Raw genomic sequence first — 21,473 nt, 5'->3', positions numbered from 1 at the left:
GCGAAGCATCAGCATGGGTTCCCTAAAGTGCATAGCACAACAACAGCACTTAACGCCATAAACACTCAGATAACTCGTGGCCTTATCCGAAACCGCCCCTGTGAGAGAACTATTATAGTAGCGTTGGACCTGTCCAAGGTGTTCGACACTGTCAGTCATAAAACGCTGCTAGAAGACATAGAGGCCTCCTCTCCCCCACAGGGACTCACACGGTGGTCGGCGAATTACCTGAGTGGTCGACATTCGTCAGTAATTTTCAGAGACAAAACCAACAAGCCACGTAAAATTAAACAGGGGGTACCACAGGGTGGTGTCTTGTAACCACGACTGTTTAATTATTACATCTCTAAGCTTCCTCATCCACCAGAGGGTGTCAATATTGTCTCTTATGCTGACGATTGTTCGATCATGGCGTCTGGGAATGGAATTGATGACTTGTGCTCGAAAGTAAACGGTTATCTCCCGAACTTTCTCGGTTCTTCACTGCAAGGAGCCTTGTCCTATCCCCTGCGAAATCCTAGGCAACCCTATTCACCACCTGGACGAAGGAGGTCAGACTGCAACTGGGTACTCACGTTGATGGCGTAACAATACCGACGGTGAATAACCCGAAAATCCTCGGAGTTACATTCGACAGTCTGCTCTCCTTCTCGGTGCATACAACCGCTATTGCCAATAAAGTACAGAGCCGCAACAATGTCCTCAAGTCGCTGGCCGGCAGCACTTGGGGCAAAGATAAAGAAACGTTGTTGGCAACATACAAGGCAATTGACCGGCCGGTTCTAAACTATGCAGCGCCCGTATGGTCGCCTGGGACTAGCAGGACGCAGAGGATGAAGCTACAGACCTGCCAAAACACGGCACTACGAACAGCGACCGGATGCCTCCTGATGACGCCCCAACACCACCTACAACACGAGGCCCAGCTGCTCCCAGTCAAGGAGCATAACAGAATGCTCTGCCAGCAGTTCCTTGTGGCGAGCCACAGACGTGGCCATCCCAGCAAACAGCTGCTTGCAGAAGAGCACTCGCCAAGGCACGTCAGGAGGCATCTCTACGAACTGATGGACGAAGTTCAGAGGTTCATTAAACAACCTCTGGACCCGTCAGCCTATCGACAGGCCCTGAGCGGCATTCACAGGGAGTCAGTCTAGAGCTATGTAGACTCCCGCCCTGTGAATGGCGTTCTGGGCATACAACCACCGGACGTGGACGGGACAGAACTTTGTCTGCCTCGGGAGACCCGCACCACAATAGCCCAACTTCGCTCTGACTTTTGCAGCGGGCTTAACTCATACCTGAGCAGAATTAATGAAGATGTGCCCAACCAATGCCCGGCATGTGGAGAGTCGCCACATGACTCTCGGCACCTCTTCACATGCCCTGAGAATCCCACCCAGCTGACGCCCCTGTCCTTATGGACAGACCCTGTGGAAGTCGCACACTTCCTGGGCCTCCCCTTAGCTGAAACGGACGACAACGTTGACGGATGAACCGACCCGAGCGGGGCTTAGTAACCGCTACAACAACAACAAGCTATTAAGGGTAAGCGTTGGAAAAATGGGTCCAAGGAATACTGTGCTGTAGTCACCCTAGATGTAAAAAATGCTTTTAACTCTTTGAGCTGGTCGCATATTATAAATGCGTTGAAAATTATTCGTACACCACAGTATTTAATTAATATAATTAACAGTTATCTATCTAATAGTTTTGTCCTGCAACACGGAAAGAGGCAAAGTAAGCTATAGAGTCTCCAGAGGATTTCCCCAAGGTTCCGTCCTTGGCCCACTTTTGTGGATCATAGCCTACGATGGCGTATTGCGTTTACCCATTCCAAAAGGAGTTAAAATAATTGGCTATGCCGATGACATCGCTTTGGTTGTTGTGGCTAAAGACATAAATAGGGTGCAAATGGCCACAACAAATGCTTCCAAAATAGTCATCGACTGGCTTAAATCGAGGGAGCTGAACTTAGCAATCGAGAAAACAGAAGGTGTACTCATAACAAGCAGGAAGAAAAAAGAGACCGCAACCTTGAATATAAACGGGTATGTCTTTGATACATTACCAGCAGTGAGGTATCTAGGTGTAATGATTGATGCAAGGTTATCTTACAAAGCTCACATTGAAATGGTAAGTACAAAACCGGCAAAAGTTCAAAGCGCGTTAGCTATATTGATGGCAAATGTAGGCGGTCCAAGTCCAAATCGCAGAAAACTGCTAACGAAAGTTACTGAGTCAGTTATAATGTACGCAGCAAAAGTCCTATGCAAGGCTCGTAAGCTCGGTTTTCCGTCTTGGTGCCCTTCGCGTTTGCAGCGCTTTCAGGACTGTTTCCCATGATGCAGCCTGCGTCATATCTGATATTATGCCTGCCGATTTGTTGGCCAACGAAATCCAGCGTACCTATATGACGGCCCGAACAAAAGGTAGAGCCCTCTCAAAACCCGAGATCGCGGCCGAACGCCAAATAAGCCTCTCACTATGGCAGCAACGCTGGGCCTCGTCTTCCTCTGGACGTTGGACTTTCCGAATCATTCCGAGCATCGAAGCTTGCCTATACAGATCGCATGGTGAAGTTGATTTTTATATGACTCAATTACTTAGTGGCCACGGCTGCTTTCGACAGTACCTGCACTATTATGTTCACGATGACTCGACGGCATGTAATACATGTGAAAATGTCCCGGAAACCGCGGAACACGTACTTTTCGATTTCCCATCGTTTTTATTAGAAAGAGAGAGATTAAATACATTGACTCAAGAGGGCCTGAGTACGGACAATATCATTGAACATAGGTTGAATGATAAAAAAGTATGGGGTACATTAAAGAATATAAGCAGAGAAATAATGACAAAGCAAAGGATCAGAGAGCAACGCCGCCGCTTAGAAAGAGGAAATAGTTGAAGTTGCTTGTGTACAAAATTTCTTCTTTTATCTTATTTTTTCCTTTTCTTTGCAGGTAAACCTTGTGAACACCAAAACGCTCCTGAACCCATAATCATATTAGTGGATGCGGGATTATGGAAAGGGCGGTATGACGTGGGCATGTTTATGCCACGGTCTCACCCCGATGTAATACGCGAGTGGTTCCGGGGAGCCGGCTTTTGGAGAGTTTCGCACGGGCACTTGATGGATAGTTTCCCTATCCCAACGTCCGTTAAAAAAAAAACACCGTACCGGCAGGATGCATAACGGACCCACGTCCAAATTTCCCTGCTGAAGCGGCTGTTCTAGCCGATGAGCGTGACAGCCTTCGTTAGGCCGAGCCCGGAGATCCCCGTATCAGGGATCTCAACGCGGAGATTCGGCAACTAGTGAACGTACATAAGCGGGAGAAGTGGGAAGAGCATCTGAAGACCTGTAACTTGACATCTGGTGTGAGTAAGCTTTGGTCAACTGTGAGGTCACTGTCCAATCGGACGAAGCATGACGACAGGGTCGAAATTTCTTTCGGCGACCATGCTTCGTCGGACCCGGAGAGATGCGCGAGCTATTTTAGCCGGCAGTTCATACTGCATCCTCCGGTGGACAAAGCCAAGCGTCGAGTGACCAGAAGGGTGCACAAACTGCCATCAACTTGTGCCCCCCTTGCTTTCACCTGCGGTGAAGTTCAGGTGGCCATCGGGAAGGCGAAAGCCTCCAAAGCTATGGGTCCCGACGGAATATGCATGCTGATGCTGAAAAATTTGAGTCCTGCGGCAGTAGCGTACCTAACGGAGGTCCTCAATTTGTCAATGGCCACTCTCATCATCCCAGACTTCTGGAAGGTGGGGAGAGTGGTCCCACTGATCAAACCGGGGAAACCAGCCAACAAAGGAGATTCGTATAGACCGATAACACTCATTTCCCCAGTAGCGAAAACACTTGAGGCCTTGCTGCTCCCGTATTTCACGAACCACGTGACCCCAGCGAAGCATCAGCATGGTTTCCGTAAAGTGCACAGTACAACAACAGCACTTAACGCCATAAACACTCAGATAACTCGTGGCCTTAACCGTAACCGTTCCTGTGAGAGAACGATTCTAGTAGCGTTGGACTTGTCAAAGGCGTTTGACACTGTCAGCCATTCCACGCTACTAGAAGATATAGAGGCTTCCTCTCTCCCGCGGAGGCTCAAACGGTGGTCGGCAAATTATCTGAGTGGTTGACACTCGTCGGTAATGTTTAGAGACAAATCGAGCAAACTCAGAAAAATAAAACAGGGGGTTGCACAGGGTGGTGTCCTTTCCCCGCTACAGTTTAACTTTTATATTTCAAAGCTCCCTCAACCACCAGAGACTAGATTGTCTCTTACGCCGATGATTGCTCGATCATGGCGACTGGGAATTGAATTGATGACTTGTGTTCGAAAGTAAACGGGTATCTCTCCGAGCTTTCTCGCTTCTTCACTGCAAAGTGCCTAGCCCTCTCCCCTACGAAATCCTCTGCGACCTTGTTCACCACTTGGACGAAGGAGGTCACGCTACCGCTGGGAATTCACGTCGATGATACATCAATTCCGACGGTGAGTAACCCCAAAATACTCGGAGTAACATTCGACAGTCTGCTCTCCTTCTCTGCGCACGCAACCGCTATTGTCCATAAAGTACAGAGCCGCAACAGGTCCTCAAGTCGCTAGCCGGCAGTACTTGGGGCAAAGACAAAGAAACGGTGCTGGCAACATACAAGGCAATAGGCCGGCCGGTTTTAAATTACGCAGCACCAGTGTGGTCGCCGGGGACTAGTAGGACGCAGTGGATGAAGCTACAGACGACTAAAAACACCGCACTTAGGACAGCGACAGGATTCCTTCTGATGTCGCCAGAACACCACCTGTATGTCGAGGCGAAAATGCTCCCAGTCAAGGAGCATAACATAATGCCCTCCAAGCAGTTTCTGGTTGGGAGCCACAGATGTGGCCACTTAAACAGACAGGTGCTTGCAGAGGAGCCCTCGCCTGGACACGTCAGGAGGCATCTCTACGAACTGACGGACGAAGTCCAGAGGTTCATTAAGCAACATCTGGACCCGTCAGCATACCGACAGGCCCTGAACGGCATTCACAGGGAGTCAGTCTCGAGTTATGTAGACTCCAGACCTGTGAATGCCGTTCTAGGCACACAACCACCGGACATTGACGAGACGGAGCTTCATCTGTCTCGGGAGACAAGAGCCACAATAGCCCAACTTCGCTCTGGCTACTGCAGCAGGTTAAACTCATACCCGAGCAGACTAAACGCGGATGTGCCAAATGAGTGTCAGGCATGCGGAGACCCCTCACGACTCGAAACATCTCTTCCCATGCCCGGAAAACCCGACAGCCCTAACGGCTATGTCCCTGTGAACCGACCCTATGGTGGCTGCACGCTGCTTAGGGCTGCCGTTAGTGGAATTTGACGACAACGACTGAGATATTAACCGATCTGGGCGGGGTTATTGTAGCAGCTACAACAACAAGGTCAGACTACCGCTGGGAATTCACGTCGATGATACACCAATTCCCTCGGTGAATAATCCCAAAATACTCGGAGTAACCATCGACAGTCTGTTCTCCTTCTCTGCGCGCGCAACCGCTTTTGTCAACAAAGTACAGAGCCGCAACAAGGTCCTCAAGTCAAAGAAACGTTGCTGGCAACATACAAGGCAATAGGCCGGCCGGTTTTAAATTACGCAGCACCGGTGTGGTCGCCGGGGACTAGTAGGACGCAGTGGATGAAGCTGCAGACGACACAAAACACCGCACTACGCACAGCGACTGGATGCCTTCTGATGTCGCCAGAACACCACCTGCACGACGAGGCGAAATTGCTCCCAATTAAGGAGCACAACAAAATGCTCTGCAAGCAGTTTCTTGTTGGGTGCCATAGCCGTGGTCACCCAAATAGGCAACTTCTTAAAGAAGAGCCCTCGCCCAAGCACGTCAGAAGGCATCTCAACGAACTGACGGACGAAGTCCAGAGGTTTCTTAATGAACCTCTGGACCCGTCAGCTTATCAACAAGCCCTGAACGGCATTCACAGGGAGTCAGTCTCGAGTTACGTAGACTCCAGACCTGTAAATGCCGTTCTAGGCGCACAACCAGCGGACATTGACGAGACGGAGCTTCATAAGCCTGGGGAGACTAGAATCACAATAGCCAAACTTCGCTCTGGCTACTGAAGCAGATTAGACTCATACCTGAGCAGATTATAGTTTAAATAAAAAAAAAACAAAAACACGCTTTTATTATAATAAGAACTAAAAAGAAAAAAAATATTTATTGATTTGAAGATTCGTTAAATAAGGATATGAAGTTCCCTAACTTGATGTTATTTAACCTTTTAAACTAGGATTAAAGTAATTGGCACGTAGTCATGATCGAAATAAATTCCACTCAAAAGTTAGTTGCAGTTATTTTTTAGAGGCATCTCATTGGAAACATACAGCACCCCATTGGTAGAGAGCTTCGGGTGTACGAATTTGTTGTAACATCAGGAGTTGAAGACTTGCTCTAGCTGCTAGCCTCTTAAAATTTCCTCCAATCATGTCGTAAGCAGATTTCCCATGTGAACTTGCAACATAGTTTAATTCTGCCATATCCTTGAATGGATTTTCATGATTTCAGACCTTTAGTAAAGTTAATATCATTTATTCATATTGATTTTGGTTTTTGCACACCTTTCCTCTATACAATTTCATAAAACTTCAATGCCTATTTATCATATTGCTCGAGCGTTAGACGATCTAGAGTCCATACGCATAAGTACGCCCATTTGGGTACTTAAAGTTGACGTTATAGACAATGTTTTTATGTAAAAATAAAAATTTTTAAAAATGCTATAATCAAAAAAAAATTAAAAAGAAATATGTTTACATATTTTTTTTTGTTTTTTATACGTTGCACATTAATGTAATAATGTACAATTAAAGCCCATAAGATGGAAGGAATACATTTTTTTTTCATTAAGTTTCGTTAAATTTAAATAAAGAATAAAGTTTCGTTAAAAGGTTTCCAAGCTACAGCACTTTAAAGAAAGGTATGTATGACGTTTTCTTAAAATTTAAGTTCCGATTAAATAGGCAACCCTACGTCATATCGGCAAAATATGCTGCACTTATATTCATGTCACCAAGACCTTCAATCTCTTCAACTTTCAGCCAAATCCTGAGAGGTCGCGCACAGAGGTGGTCGAGTGTAGTGTCATAAGTTGATACAAATATAATTCTTTGATACTTGTTAAGAAATAGTTTTTGTTTCTGTTGACGATTTTACATTCAGAGAAATTTCATTGCTGAAAATTATTATTGATTCAACGTTCAAATTTGTAAAACCTATTTATTTATTTAAATAAGTTATAATACTAGTTGAAAAAGAGAATTTTTTAATTGCACTATAATTTGGCGATCCTGCCATATGTGCATATAATTTTTTATGGCGATTTTCATTAATCAATAGGAATAAGAAGCGCTAAGATGCTTTTCATCAATCAACAATGTATATAAGCAACGCCACGAGAGTCTCGTAAAAGCAATTTGGAGTCAAAAAAAAAAAAAAAACTATTTCTTAACAAGTATCAAAGAATTAAAGTGTGTGTACATATATATTTGTATCAACTTATGACACTACAAATACTCCCCCTCCAAATCAAGCAGAAAGTTGTATTGTATAAATGTTGCTAATTTCAAAGATTGTATTTTTAAAGTAAAGAAAATGTGAGTCGTTTCTTTGGTGTACTATGTATATTAATATTTGCTTTGTGTTCCGTGTATGTGTCTCCATTTATAAGTATTTTAAAAAACTTCAGATTTTTCTCAATAACTTCAAAAGGTCCCTCATAAGGGCAGCTTAAACCAGGTTTTTTATTCATAATTTTAACAAAAACCTGTTTACATGTCCTTAAACTGCTTGGCATAAAACATTTTTCCGAAGTAACATGATGTGATAAATTTGAACCAGAGTTTTTAAAATAACTTTAATTTAGTTAAGAAGTCTGTGTTATTGAAATCCTTCTGAGTATCAGTAACAAGTTCACCTGGTAATCGTAAATTTTAAAACAAGAACGCAAACCTAATAAAATTATCGGTAGTTCTTCTGACCAATTGTTTGATGTACCACGAGCAACAATGGAAGCTTTCAATTGCCGATGGAATCGTTCTATCATTCCATTTGCCTGAGGATGATATGCGGAAGTTGCAATTAGCTCACTTCCAATATACTTCGCCAGTTCACGGAAGATGTTTGAGGTAAACTGAACACCTTGGTCACTTGTTATATGAGTCGGTACCCCAAAACGTGGAATATATTGCTGAATAAATTTTTGAACAATAGATTTTGCTGTAGCTTCTCTTAAAGGATAAGCTTCAGGCCAACGCGTATTTCTATCAATGATTGTTAAGATATATCTAAATCCATTTGACATTGGTAACGGACCTACAATATCTGTATGTATATGTTCAAATCTGCCCTTAGGAATTTCTATTTTTGAAACTGGAGACTTAACATGTCTAAGAACTTTCGACTTTTGACAATCAATACATGCTTTTGCCCATTCACCCAGCAAACATTTGGAGTCATAAATGAGTCTTTAAGGAGTCCCATTTCGGAGCCTTTGTGCTCATAATGAGCTCATTTAAGAGTCCGAAATGAGGGTGTTTCCCTTCCTGCGTAGGTCGACCTATATGAGCTTAAATTCATACATCAAATGAGCCTCAATATGAGTCATATTGGACTCTTATTGGCCTCATATGCGGCTCATTTTGGACTCTTTTAAAACAAGTTTTGGCCTCATATATGACTCTTTTTGAGACCCTTATCGGCCTCATAAATTGCTACATTCGGACTCTTATTTTAGGTTGCTCTTTGAGTCTTATTCAACTCACTATATTTGCAAAGGCATTCCGCAAAAAGTCCTTGCAAATAACATACATACATACTTACATGCATATACACATTCCAACATGTTTTCAATAGCAGCAGCTGAAGCTAAATTTTGTTCATTTTTTGTTTTCTAATTATTTTCAATTTCTGTATAAACAAGTTTAGATATAAATTTCAAATCTTTATTGTTTTTATATTGGCACAAGGTGCTGGCTCATAACTTGGCTCATATATGAATCCTAAAAGATTCATATAAGAGTAAAAAATTTTTTGTTTTTGAAAGTCATATTTCTTACCTACCTAGGACACCTTTCGGACTCATATATTCTGAACGCTCAGAATATGTTTGCGGGGCATTTACCTCTTTCCTCATAAAAGGCCAGAAATATTTAGAAGTTAACAACCGCCGCGAAGCTCTGATACCCAATCCCAAGATGGTCGGTTCTACGTTACCGGATTGACTCGGAGCACCCACTCCGACCAAGGACCATTACCCCAGCAGCAACCCCCCCATTTTTTCGCACTGGGAGCATGACCTACCGGCAAGTCTGCTCCGCATACTACTGGTCCGCGCCGGCATAGAGCAAAACCCCGGACCATGGACATGCAGTGTCTGCAACCGAAATATACACCACTCGTCCACCTCAGTCCGTTGCAACAGCTGCAATAACTGGTGTCATCTAAAAGCATGCTCAGGCCTCCGGCACCATACGGAGTGGAGTGCTAACTTTGTTGCATCGTGCTGCAACAATCCACAGCAAGCCCAGCATTCCACACAAACAACGCCCGCCCAACCAACAGCCAGTGGATCAACTCCCAGCACACGACCCCGGACATCCACTCAAAGCAGATGGTTCTGCAGCGTCTGCAACAACCTGATAAGGCGTAACACCACATCAGTGAGATGCAACGCATGCAACAACTGGTGCCACCTGAAAAGCTGCTCCGGCCTCATACACCGTCGCGAATGGAGTACTGCTTTCACTGCAGCCTGCTGCTCTGCTACCACACAACCCCAATCGCCTGCACCTACGTCTGTGCCAATGCCAACGCCAGCGGTAATCCCACAACCGCGGCCCACGGTCACACCCACACCGGCGCCAACACCGGTGACAACACCAGCGCCAACACCGGTGACAACACCAGCGGTCGGACCACCACACCCGCAACAAACACAACCGGCACAGCAAGCAGTTCAGCCAGCGCGCCATCACTCCCTCACCCCGCGAATAACCATCACCAGGCCCAACTCCATAAAATTATTGCAGTTCAATTGCAACGGACTACAAAGCAAGATCGCTGAGATAGTCAGCTTCATGAGGCACAACAAAATCTCAGTCGCGGCGGTCCAGGAAACCAAACTCCACTCCGGCTCTAGCCTTCAGAGTCAGGATGAGTTCAACGTCATCCGAAGAGACCGCCCTCGCGGCGCCGGAGGCGGCATCGCCTTTATATTGCACAACGAGGTCCAATACCGGCTCATTACTCCCCGAATCGTTCCCAACGACACACTCATTGAGCACCAAGGTGTGGCAATCAAGTCGGGAGATACTGAGCTAGAAGTCGTCAACGTGTACAGACCACCTGCCACCAGCTGCCCAGCAGGATACCGCCCGAACATAAGTGCGCTACTTGAAGGCGAAAACCGGGTAGTGCTAGGGGATTTTAACGCGCACCACGAACTCTGGCGCTCCAACCTGGGCAACGACCAGCGGGGTACACTAATCGCAGAACAAATTGACGACTCAACGTTTTGCACTGTAAACGACGATGCCCCACCAGGGTCGCGGGTGACTGCTACAGCTCCCCAGATATCACTATAGCAAGCGGGGGTCTGATAAATTGCATTGGTTGGCAACCAGTGCTCACGCTCGCATCAGACCACCTACCCATAGTAGTCGCGGTAGACCACCCAAGAGATTTTGTCACATCCGAAGACCGTACGTATATGAACACCAAGAAGGCCAACTGGGACGGTTTTACGGAACACACGGATCGCAAATTCAATGCTCTTCCACCACCAACATGCGCACGTGAAGCTGAGCGCAACATCCACCGGATCATCAACGCAGCAGCCGCCCGCTTCATACCAGCCGGTAGGATCGCCAAATCCGCCCGGGCTTTCCAGCTGAAGCGGCGGGACTCGCAGACGAGCGTGATCGAATCCGCCAGTCTAATCCTGGTGATCCCCGTATCAGGGATCTCAACAAGGACATTAACAAACTGGTTAACGAACACAAGCGGAAAACGTGGAATGAGCACCTCAAGACCTGCAATCTCTCCAGCGGAGCTAGCAAACTGTGGACGACAGTAAAATCTCTCTCCTATCCGACGAAACGCAAGACCAACATTGCCCTTACATTTGGTGATACCACCACGTCGGACCCACGGACGTGCGCGCGCTTTTTCAGCTGGCAGTTTATTGCACACCCGGAGAGAAACAAAGCCCGCCGCAGGGTGCTACATAAAGCACACAAACTCCGCCCCCGCGACACACTAACGTGCTTTACACCAGAAGAGACGCAGGCAGCAGTAAAGAACGCCAAAGCATCCAAGGCGTTAGGCCCTGACGGAATCTCGATGCAGATGCTGAAAAAGCTAATATCAGTGGGAGTCGAGTACATCACAGCAGCTTTCAACTTGTCACTGTCCACCCTGATCATCCCTGAGATGTGGAAAATGGGTAGGATCATTCCCCTCCTTAAGCCAGGTAAGAAGGCGGACGCAGGAGACTCTTACCGGCACATCTCCCTCCTATCCCCAGTGGCAAAGACAATGGAAGCACTACTCCTCCCCAGTCTAACGAAGCATCTGCAACTAGCCCAACACCAACACGGATTCCGCAAAATGCACAGCACGACCACTGCATTAAACGCCATCACCACACAGATAAGCGAGGGTCTGAACCAACGTCGACCCTGTGATAGGACGGTCCTAGTCGCGGTGGACCTGTCGAAGGCCTTCGACACGGTAAACCACACGACCCTTTGCCAAGACGTCCTGGACTCGTCGCTTCCGGATCGGACGAAGCGGTGGATAATCAGCTATCCGTGTGGACGCCAATCATCGGTCGAATTCCGAAACGCCAAGTCCAAGCCGCGTAGGATTAAACAGTGGGTCCACCAAGGCGGCGTACTCTCCCCGACACTGTTCAACCTCTACATGGCGAAAATCCCTCCGCCGCCAGCAGGAGTTAACTTGGTGAGCTACGCCGATGATTGCACGATTATGGCGACGGGCCCCAATATTGACAGCCTGTGCGGGAAAATCAGCGACTATCTCACCGATCTTGCAAATTTCTCCACTGCCAGGAGCCTCACCATCTCCGCCGCGAAATCCACCGCCACACTGTTCACCACCTGGCCAAAGGAAGTTAGGCTAGAGCTGGACGTTTACGTCGATGGCAACAAAATACCGACGGTCAACCACCCCAAAATCTTGGGAATTACGTTCGACAGCCTATTCTCCTTTTCTGCGCACGCCTCAGCCACTTGCGAAAAGATGCGAACAAAGTCCTCAAGTCACTAGCCGACAGCACTTGGGGAGCCTACGTACTACGTACTAGCAATCGGGCGGTCGGTGGCAAACTACGCAGCGCCAGTGTGGACGGCGGGTACCAGCGATACACAGTGGAGAAACCTACAAACATGCCAGAATGCAGCTCTACGCACGGCTACAGGCTGCCATCTCATGTCGTCCGAGCATCACCTCCACCAAGAAAGCCAGATGCTGGCGGTGAAAGAGCACAACACGTTGCTATCGAAGCAGTTCCTCGTGGGATGTCACCGTGGAAATCGCCCCAATAACGCCCTGCTTCGAAATGAATCGCCTCCCCGACATGTCAGACGTCACCTGCACGACTGGAAATCCGACGTTTAGCCGTTCGTAGACCACCCATTCGACGCAGAGAAATACAGAGCGGCGCCTAACCACCTACACACCGATGCAGTTAGGTCGAGTCTTAGCACCAGAAACGACAACTTCGTTCTAGATGGTCGACCGCCACCCATCAACATCGACGAAGCCGAACTGCCAAGAGAGACCAGGTGCACCCTAGCACAACTCCGTTCTGGGTGGTGCCACAGACTAAACAGCTATCTCTCCCGGCTGAACCCAGGAGTGGCAGACACATGCCCTGCATGAGGGAAAGGTCCACACAACACCCAACACCTCTTCGCATGCGCCTCTAACCCCACGACCCTGACACCAGAAGCACTATGGACCGCCCGCTTTCTCGGCCTGAGGCTTGTCGAGTCAGATGACAAAGACGACCCTTGACGAAACCCCGGGGGGTTTAGTACTGCTGCTACAGCAACAACAACAAGCTCTGATACCTGGATGACTTATACCAAAGAACATTGATAACAAGAAGGGACAACTCGTTATAATTGGAGCGAAAGTGCGCAACAGGGGCGTGCCTTCTCTTTTGCCCTAGTGAGTTTTTTGATTGGATGTAAAGAAAAGGCACGCCCCTGTTGCGCTCTTTCGCCACAATTATAACGAGTTGTCCCTTCTTGTTATCTACGTTCTTTGCTTATACTATGCAATTTATCAAATACTTCTCTCCGTAAACTATTTGGTATGTAAGGCCTAGTAGTCCCATTGTTTTCTTCACAATAAATGTTAAAATTCAAAAATGGTATTTTAATTTCTACTATCTTATATAGTAGGAGAGCCCAAGAGGGGATTCGGGGATTTACTCGAGCGCGTCAGATTAACATATGGGGGATACCCTGCATCCTGTTGAGTACCTCTGCCAAATCTAAGCCATCTATGTAGAGCCGCGCGCATAGTAGAGCTGATCAGAATAATAAAAAAAAATTGATAGGTGGATTTACTCGAGCGCGTCAGATTAAGAAATGGTGGGTTGATTACATGCTGAAAAGTGTGCATTTCAATAATCTGACGATTTGATCGTGACGCAAGGGATTGGGAGGGTCGCAAACTTGCAAAAAAAAAACCGTTACCTGGACATTCTCGAGCGCGGTCCATTTTTTTTTTATTATGAAGCAAACAGCTGAAGGATAACGGGAAGTATATAATCTGACGATTTCCACAAGTCGGAGTGACGAAAACCGTCAACAAAGATTGTCGTGTGCACTTGCTGTTTTTCAAACCCACTAGAACTTGAAGGGAGATCTCCCAATGTGAGGAATAAAAGAGTACTCCTTTTGGCCTGATTTCGGAGCAATAGGGGAGATTTGTTGGTTCTGACCTCCTTTATAACTCGCTTAGGAGTCAAATCGAAGATCTCCTAAGTGAGCAACAAAAGAATACTCCCAGAGCCATGATTTTGGAGCAATAAAAGATTTTTTTTCGATTTTGTACTCCTTGATTACTCGTTTAGGAGCCAAACGGGAGATCTCCCAAGTGAGCAACAAAAGAATACTCCCTGAGGCATGATTACGGAGCGATAACTGAAATTTGTCGGTTTTGTACTCCGTTATTACTCGCTTAGGAGAAAAAAGCGATGTCTCCTAAGAGAGTAACCCAGGAGTATTTCTTTTGATTGATAGGAGAGCTATAGGCACCTCGTTCGAAAGAAATTGTGTATTATTGGAAAAATTTATCATAAGGAAAACTACAGCAAATATTTCATATAGAAACAATATAGGGAGGGTCCAATAACACTGTGAGACATATGGTAGGGGTCAGTGATCGGGAAGGGTTCAAACTACCGGGGAAAGTTATATCGTTAAAAAAGAAGTTATACGTGTCCCGGCGTTTCGCTGGGTCACTAACTGGGTTTGATATAACATATCCCGTTGGTTTCATCCCATCCCGATTTTAACTGTCGCATAGTGTAATTAAATGTCGATAGCACACATTTACGTGAAGTTCCGTCGGTATGTATTGTAACTGTTGTTTAAATTTATTAAATATTGTATTATATAACGCCAAATATTTTTCAGATTGGGCGAATTAGCATCAGCACTTACGTATGGCCCCTTAGTTTTAACGTTTATGTAATGTCGGTCCAGAGCTTTTATTGGGTGACATAGATATCAGATCGGCAAAGTAACCTTCATATTGATCGTGGTTAAAATAAGAAAGTTTTATACACTCCCTATTTGCGTGAACTTTTGAACACCAAAGCATCCCTGACACGCAGTAAATCATGTAGTTATCTTTTCGTTTTATTATTATTATGTTCTACTTTTATTTTTATTTTATTTTACTTTGCAATTGTCCCCACTAGAATTCCAATATTAATCAATAATGTAATAAGTATTATTCATGTTTGATTTCGTACTTATAAGCATATGTTAAGATCTTTTAATATTGTATGCATGCATGTGATTAAGAAATTAAATAAATGGATTGCGTAAATAGCAAAATCTTTTAGCTAATGAGACGTATTCTGGTTTTCGTACGAATCGAAAATTTTAAATTTTTGAATACAAAATGATAGGAAAATTTCATGATTTTCAATTCATACGAAAACAAGAATACGCCCCAATATGTGGGGCAATGAAAAATTATTTTAATACTCGTACAGGAGGCTTTCGGGATGCCTCTTATGGGAGCACTCCCTTATTGCTCGTTCGGGAGGAATGTGGGATGTTTTTCTATGTGCACTCCCTTATTCAGCCCTATTCTGCATTTCGATTACGTTCCCGCATTCCACTCCGCAAGAATCGAACTTAGGTATTCTGCGTTACGATCGAATCGAAAGAGGAAGAGGAAGAGAGAAAACATCTTTCGAAATCAGCTGCTTGCCTAGGAATGTGTGAAATCGAAACAAAACAAAAGAAATATTTGCCACCAAACTATAGCAGCTTATGAAGTTAAAAGTTTGTAAATATTTTAAAATAACTAAATATATTTAACATCATTGTAATTTAAAAATAAAATTTCGTTTGTGCTTTATTTAAGTGGAAACATAATTATAAAAATGAAATCCATAGCCGCGGCGTTATTGCTTGAAGAGGAGAACGAGTCCCAGATTGCTGATGCGGAAATTGAAAGGCGGAGATTTAGGGACACGTTTGATCTTTCTCAGATGAGTGAAGAGTCCTAAATTCGTCATGAACTGTATTATTCATCGCTCAAAGCCAGTGAAATTATAAACGTTGTTTGAGCACTCCACAACATTTGCATTTACTACAGAGAGGAAGATTTGAACGCAAATGGATTCCATTTTGAAAGCCGTCAGGAGGAGGGGAAGAACAAAGCTCCAAAGCAAATTCGAATTCGACAACATACGCACCTCTTTTTAAAAAGTTAGTAAAAACGAGTGCAATAATAAAAGCATCTTTTTTTATGTAACTTCACATTTTATGTATGTATGTATGTATGTACATACTTCTATTAATTTTATATACAAAGAATAAATTGTATTCAGTGCATTTCACAGTCTTATTTATAGATAATGAAAACAAAAAAGCCTTTGCTTCCTCTTTGAAAACCTCGCGCAATATCCCCTTTGGTTGCTAATATTTGAGCAAATTTTTCGTATTGCCCGTATTACCGCAACGAAAACACAGAAACATGATTGCACAGTATATTTTACTTAATTTTTTTATAAAATTTTATTATTTAAACCCACGAAAATAACAATCGAAACGTTCTCCGTCAACAAATTTGCAACTTAGAAAAACGGAACTCCGATCGAAATGTAGAATGGGTATAATCGTAAATTTCGAAGATTGATCGAAAGGAAGCGGAACGCAGAATACCAAAGTTGCCAAACGGAGAAAATTTCGATTCGAGTCGAAATGCAGAATAAGGCTGATTGTCTTTTTGGGGGGTATAGGGAAGGATTTTATGGGAGTACTCCCGTATTGCTCCCTTAGGAGGTTTTCTGTATTTGCTCGTTTGGGAGGTAAAAGGGATTACTCCCCCTTCAAGGAAGTACAATAGGGAGTATTCGTATCCTCCCCAAGGAGTACTCACCGAGCAATCGTACGATGCTCCCAAGTTCTACTGGGAAACTACTACAGATTTTTTTACGAAATTTGTTATTTTTTGATTTGTTTGCTGTTTTCCGTTAATATTATTTGTCACAATCATAAGACTGTAAGTATACCCAGCGGACCAAATGCTCGCAAATGATACCGGCTGCGAGTGAAATGTGAGAATTAACGCAAACAAACTCCTTCTAAAGGCTCGTGTGTTGCTCCGCTGTATATGTATGTATATAAGTATGTGCATTTGCGAATCAAAACCTTTATCTAAATTTAAGCTGGGCGATGAAATTACATGTGTAATTAAGTGCGTCTGCGGTTACGATTAATTTAATCCCAGTTCAAAATAGTTTGAAGTAGGATTGAAATAATCGTAAATTGAAGTAGTATTATTTTAAAATTATTGAGGGCTTCACAACGGTGTCGTTAGTGTCGTGATGTTGTATGTCGTAAACATTAGAAGCTTAAATAAATGTTTAGAGAAATTGAACCCACAACCATTTTTTAACACTGCGAAAATTCATAATATGACTTTGATCGTACTTTGCGAACCTCCGTAGCATATTTTTTAGGCGTTTAAAGCTCACGAGATACAATAATACGACACCGTTGTGAATACCCCATATATTAAGAAAAATTAATAGCACATGATGTAACTTTTAGCTCAACAAATATCAGTTAAAAATCACTTTTTTAACTTACTTATGTATGTGAATTTTACTCATTTCCTAGCTGAAATCACTAGGCATAAGAATTTGTATGTAAGAAAAACACGAATTTTTCAGATAATTTACTTATACATGATAAACTTTGGAACTCCGCTCCCTTCTTGCTCACTCTTTATATAGTATCAATGGACTGTGTGTCCCCTTACTCCTTTCCGTCCGCCATCACGCAATCTTGGGCGATCAAAGCGCTCGTGGTGTTACATGAAATATAATCGTCCAAACTTTACTAACTAAATTTTGTGATTCATGATGAGTGGAAACGGTTTTTGTGTGTTTTGTGGATCAAATTCTTGTCAAAAAACTTGTTAGTCTATTAAAGGCGATTCAGGTATAATACCTTGTAAATTCTATAATGACACACTTGTCATTTATTTAATCTATATATCTGTGGTCATAAGCAATAATCACCTAAGTCGAAAAACCTGAATTCGAGAAAAAACCCTTTTAAGATTTGGATTGTAATGTTAACCTTATGAGGAAACGAAAATATTTTCGCCTATAACTTTTTAAATAGCCCGCTGGCGAGATAGGGATTTCACGTACGTATGGAATAGGGGTTGAAGAATACGATAGCATATATAACTCCATTCTTTCTTAAGTCGACTTAGGCGGTTATTGCTTATTACCACAGATATATAAAATAGTAACCGTTTTGGTTGTTTGGACTTAACTCAAAAATTACGAGATAGATTTCAGTCAAATTTTCAGAGATTATGCCTTGCATACATGGTCCTATTATAGGCTACTAGAAAACTCGCTAGGTGGCGCTGGAGTCGAGTTATTTATAAAAGCAGTATTTATGAACCGATTTTGTTAATGTAAATTCGAAATGGTTATTACTTTCATGAGGACTTTTTTTCTTCCCAAATATACATATATGTACTTTAGGGTGGTCCTTAAATGTAGGAAGCAAATTTTTACATCAGATTTTCTAAGCCTCAACCCCCACGTCGATGTTGCTACAGTCGAAGATATCACATATAAATTTTGGTCCCGATTGGAGACGGTTAAGGCGTGTCGCAGAGGGGGTAAAGTTCAGATTCCTCTATGGAGACTCAAAAAATTAAATTACTATTTTTTCATCTAATACCCAAAATCGGTACTACTATATTAGAATATATCACATATAAATTTTGGGCCCGATTGGAGTCGGTTAAGGCGTGGCGCACAGGGGTCAAAATTCAGATTACCCTTATTTAGCCAATGTACGGGAAAACTTTTCATCCTGTGGGACAGCGAGGATTCTTATAAGGACTTTTATTGGCTTACGTGGTACATCGGACCAATGCTGAAGTTGCAAGATCATAGAAGAATATCACGCACGCTTGGCAGAGATCTCACAGGTGGAAATAAGACCAATAAACCTCATGACATCGAAAGAGACTCGACTCCATATGGTAACACAGCGCTACTATTTTTGGCCTATGTCTGAGTAGGATTCTGCTCTTTAGTCTTTCAATTCGAACTAAAAATGTTTACTTTACAGACAGCTTTTTCTTTTAAACGCTATTTTTGTATTGGCTCACGCAAAAGATCTTATAAGGCGCCACGAAGCAAGCGGGCATAAGCTAGTATGTAAAAAAAATATTGTCAATTACTTCTTGTTACAGATGGAAAAAATTTAGAAGAAATTGACGATCAAGTCGAAGCGGACTTTCTGTATGATGATAGTTGCATGGATAAAATAATAAGTGTTTACAATTATATATGTTTGGTTGACTGCATCTCAGAAACGAAATATTTTTAGTAATTTTTAGCAAAAAAAAACCGACTTCAACTCCCATATAAAAAAAAATATATATATATATATTTGAAGTCGGTTTTTTTATGTATATGAAAGTATGTGACAAAAGCACTCTTTGATAAGGAAATCATACTTGTTTGTGGTTAAAATTTCTTAAGTCATTCCACTTGATTTCCTTATCAAAGAGTGCTTTTGTCACATACTTTCATATACATATATAAATGCACATAACACTACATAATAGTTTACACACTTTTATTTTATATTATCTTGTATATTACTAGGGGAGCCCACGATGCTAATTCGGGATTTACTCGAGCGTCATTTTGACCTATTGGATTTTGAAAATTATATGATGGGAAGAAAAAAAGTCATGTGATGTTTTTCCTTCCAGCGGTGGGTTGAAGATCTACAGGCTTCCAAAAATGGCGAAAAAAACAGTTACATGGATTTATATATATATATATATCTTATGATCCACTGATCGGATCTCAACCAGATTAGTATGGGACCACCTCTGAGACACTACCTTTCCGATGCAAAAAGAATTATAGAAATCGGTTGACGTGGTCCAAAGTTATGCGGTAACATACATATATATATATATCATGATCCACTGATCGGATCTCAACCAGATTAGTATGGGACCACCTCTGAAACACTACCTTTCCGATGCAAAAAGAATTATCGAAATCGGTTGACGTGGTCCAAAGTTATGCGGTAACATACATAAAAAAAAAAAAAAGAATATTCCGACGAACTGATAACCTCTTCCTTTTTTGGAAGTCGGTTAATAACTTATAAACAATTATTTTGTTTATATTTTTTAGTTATACATGTTTTAGAGGATACCTCCCTTAACATCCAGACCAAGTTTCGTTTGTTATTTCCACCTGGTTTTCTTAAAACAAAAGGTGCGGCTGAATACTAAAGCCCACCCTAAAATTTATTTGGGAAATGTTTAGCTATTTGTACAACGATTTTTGGGGTGGGGGCGGAGGGGGAGGGGGAGGGGGTGTGGGCCCCACAAATCCCCCCTAAACGAAAGAGGATTGACGCCGCTTTATAAAAAGGCTTTCTGCGTAGGCGGCCTTCGGCCGCGCTTAGGGATTATAACCCTTACCGCCCCAGTGATGTAACCTTGGGAAAGGATGAGGTAACTAGAATTCCCTTTCTGTGTGGTAAACCTGGGGCTGCCGCCCCAGTGATGTCTATTTTGGTTACTGGGTGTTTTGTAAAAATATCTTGTATATAAAAATGTATATATAAATTTATAACAAAAATTTGCAACAAATACCATATTTCCAACCGACATTATTGTTAAATTAGTGCACAGATTTAGTAAAGTAAATTTTTGTAATAAAGCGTGAACTGTTGTCTACAAGTGTGTGTAAAAGTTTTTTGATTCGATTCACGCGTTTGGGCACAGCAACCCAAACTCGTTGTACAAATTCATAAGCAGTACCCATTTATTTACAAAGAAAATAAATTCAATCACATACCAATTATAACCCCATTCGCAGAGCGATAATAGCTTTGTGTAATTGTGCGGAAGCGTTCTTGCCCGGCAGTATCCCAAATTTGAAGCTGCAAAGATACTTGATACCCCTGAGAATCTTTATTCAAAAACTGCGTACCTTAGTTGCTTTTCCTTCTATATTTATAGTTTTCATAGAGAAGTCTACCCCAATCGTATTTCCATGTCGTTCGATGAAATTTCCAGTCTTAAAACGTTCCACTAAACAAGTTTTCCCAGTTCCACAATCTCCAATCAAAACAACTTTGAAGAGGAAGTCAAAGCTTTCTTCACTTGGCAGTGCCATAAGGGTATGTGGGTTCCGTGAAGCCATACCGAAGATACTTTTACAAAGAACTTGATCCACTAAACTAATAATGGTCAACACTTCTATAAAGTTGCTTTAAAATAATTTACAGCAACCCATTCTAACAAAATAATTCTTTCGATGTGTCAGTGCGACTTCATAACAATGTAAATAGATACTTGTGATAGAACGATACGAGTACCGAGTGCAGAATGTCGATACTTTTTATGAGTACTTAGTAGTTGCAAGAGCTCGATACTTTTTGACAAGTACTGAGTAAATATCGGGAACCCCAAAAAGAATCGGCATTCCTAAAGAATACGGATCCTTGAGCTAGAGAAAAAAGAAAACGTGAACGTGGTGCACCCTTTCTCCTGAGTTTAATAGGGCTTTCGCACGAGCGATTTTTCAGGCAACTTTTAGTTGAAAGT

General features: G+C 43.0%; 1 protein-coding gene across 2 annotated transcripts in view; it reads right to left on the bottom strand.

Moving 5' to 3' along the window:
- LOC118749238 (ras-related protein Rab-43-like) overlaps positions 1–21,235 on the bottom strand; it is a 121,763-nt gene extending 100,528 nt beyond the window's left edge. Inside the window, exons 1-2 of one of the 2 annotated variants that reach the window (XM_036484036.1) lie at positions 20,857–21,235; positions 20,722–20,806 (exon numbers count right to left, since the gene is read on the bottom strand). In XM_036484036.1, coding sequence (XP_036339929.1) covers positions 20,722–20,806; positions 20,857–21,069 — 298 coding nt within the window. In that variant the 5' untranslated portion in view covers positions 21,070–21,235. The remainder of the gene's footprint in view (positions 1–20,721; positions 20,807–20,856) is intronic. The other variant, XM_036484037.1, reaches the window with a different exon arrangement.
- Between the last annotated feature and the right edge of the window lie 238 nt (positions 21,236–21,473).

Source organism: Rhagoletis pomonella, unplaced genomic scaffold (assembly GCF_013731165.1).
Source record: "Rhagoletis pomonella isolate Grant_MI unplaced genomic scaffold, Rhpom_1.0 Rhpom_scaffold_00014, whole genome shotgun sequence".
Lineage (NCBI taxonomy): Eukaryota > Metazoa > Arthropoda > Insecta > Diptera > Tephritidae > Rhagoletis > Rhagoletis pomonella.
The sequence above is the reverse complement of the archived record's forward strand: the minus strand, read 5'-3'. Positions and strand labels throughout refer to the sequence as shown.